Source organism: Genypterus blacodes, unplaced genomic scaffold (genome assembly GCF_046128005.1).
Source record: "Genypterus blacodes isolate CSIRO-AG114 ecotype Tasmania unplaced genomic scaffold, CSIRO-AGI_Gbla_v1 ptg000150l_1, whole genome shotgun sequence".
In the NCBI taxonomy this organism is placed as follows: Eukaryota; Metazoa; Chordata; class Actinopteri; order Ophidiiformes; family Ophidiidae; genus Genypterus; species Genypterus blacodes.
In genome coordinates this window covers 33,830-35,650 of record NW_027466952.1, presented here as the reverse complement: position 1 = coordinate 35,650, position 1,821 = coordinate 33,830, and the positions used below count along the sequence as shown (strand labels likewise).

General features: G+C 56.8%; 1 protein-coding gene across 1 annotated transcript; it reads right to left on the bottom strand.

Annotated features, from left to right (window-relative positions):
* Positions 1-643: 643 nt before the first annotated feature.
* neurog1 (neurogenin 1) lies at positions 644-1,252 on the bottom strand. Its single transcript, XM_076165766.1, has one exon. The coding sequence runs from the start codon at positions 1,250-1,252 to the stop codon at positions 644-646; it is 609 nt and encodes a 202-aa protein (XP_076021881.1).
* Between the last annotated feature and the right edge of the window lie 569 nt (positions 1,253-1,821).

Sequence of the window (1,821 nt, the reverse complement as noted above, 5' to 3'; positions counted from 1 at the left end):
TAACTTTATTTTGTAGAAAATGGCCGGTAGCACCACAGTTCCAAGTAAATAGAATAAAAAAATCTCTTTATGTACAAAATACAATTTCATATGACAACAAAACAAAACAAGAATAAATAAAATCAAAAACAGTCAGGAAAGAAAAAGAGGAGAATCAGTCTGTGCCGAGCTGATGATGATGATGGAGATGATGAGGAGGATCGCATTGAGTCTTTGTACTGTGTGTGTGTGTGTGTGTGTGTGTGTGTGTGTGTGGTGGGGGGGGTGATACATAATGGATGAGGGCAGCTCCATTCAGTCTATTGTCAAAGCGTTGAAACTCGATTTCCACGCTCGCTTTTCTGCTTTATCACATACAAATTGTAAAATTGACTTTTCACCCCGCGAAGCTTCACTGTAACCCGGAGGGCAGGGAGGGAGAAAGTGCAAAGGTTTGGAGAAATACACTCAATATTAAAAAACTACACTAAAGAATCACAAATGAAAGTTCACTCCGGACGCTGAGGCGGTTTACAGGCGAGCAGGCGGCCAGCAGCGGCTCACTAAGGCAAACGGTGATCCATCCCTCCGTCCAGCCCGGCGGCGTCCCGGTGTGCGTCTCTACATTTCTCTGGTCTGTGAGTCCCCTCAGCCGGCCCGCGGCTCAGTAGACGCCGGGCACGAAGCTGTGGAAGCCGTACGGCTGCAGGTAGCCGTAGTCCTCGGTGACCGTGGCGGGGCTGCCCGGGCTGGAGGCGCAGTAAGCCGGGGAGGAGGACGAGGAGGAGGCGCTGGAGCTCCAGGAGCGCGCGTCACTGCCGGGGCTGGGAGCCTCGGTGAGGCACAGCAGCGGCTGAGCGTCGCCGCTCTGCTTCCCCGTCTGCAGGTCCGCGATGCGGATCGTCTCTGACAGCGCCCAGATGTAGTTGTGCGCAAAGCGGAGAGTCTCGATTTTGGTGAGTTTGGTTTCGTCCGGAAACGCCGGCAGCACCTCGCGGAGCTCGTCCAGGGCGTCGTTGAGGTTGTGCATGCGGTTCCTCTCCCGGTCGTTGGCCTTCAAGCGGCGGGTCTTCTTCACCACCGGCACGGTCCCGTCACTGCGTCCGCGACCGCGGCGCCGCTTCTTCTGCTGCTGCGGCTGCAGCTCCGGGGCGGAGCAGGTGCCCGGGGAGGAGGAGCGCAGGCTGCTGCCGCGGGAGTCCTCATCGTCCGTGTGAGGGAAGGAGAAGTCACAGCTGCTGCTGTCCATGTCCGAGGAGTAAACGGTGTCCATGATGCTGCAGGGAGAGAAGGAGAAGCATGTCAGCAAAGAAGAAGCTCCGGCAGCTGGAGAGGCTGAGAGTGTGCAGAAGGAGCACAGGGGCCGAGCGGAGTTGCGGGATCTTACCTGCAGGTCTCTGAGCGTGTCGTGGGTCAGTAGGTGTGTGCGGCACGCGACTGTTTGGTCTCTTTACTCCGGGATCAGCTCGTGTGAGCCGGTGAGCCTGGCACACGACCGGCCTCAGCCCGCTTATATACGCTGGCCGGGACAATGCCGCCCCCCTGGCCCGGCGCGGGGGGTGCGGCCGCGGAGCCGCGATGAATGGTCGCATGCGGCAGGTCTGCCCCGTGCCGCGGGAGCAGCTCATTAGCATAATGCGCTCCGTGCGCGCACAAGAAGAAGAAGCGTGCCGGTAATCACCGCCAGCCAATCAGAGGCGAGCACCGGCCACGCGAGCGACACGCACGAAGAAAGAAAGAAAGAAAAAAGAAAGAAGAGACCAAACCCACTTTAGAGTTAAAACCCAAAAACATAAAAAAGAGAAAGAAGAAAGAAGAAGAAAGAAAGAAGAGCCGGTAGGA

Bases quoted from the DNA above. Each gene is read 5' to 3' on its own strand.
- neurog1 (XM_076165766.1), bottom strand. From the start codon at position 1,252: ATGGACACCGTTTACTCCTCGGACATGGACAGCAGCAGCTGTGACTTC.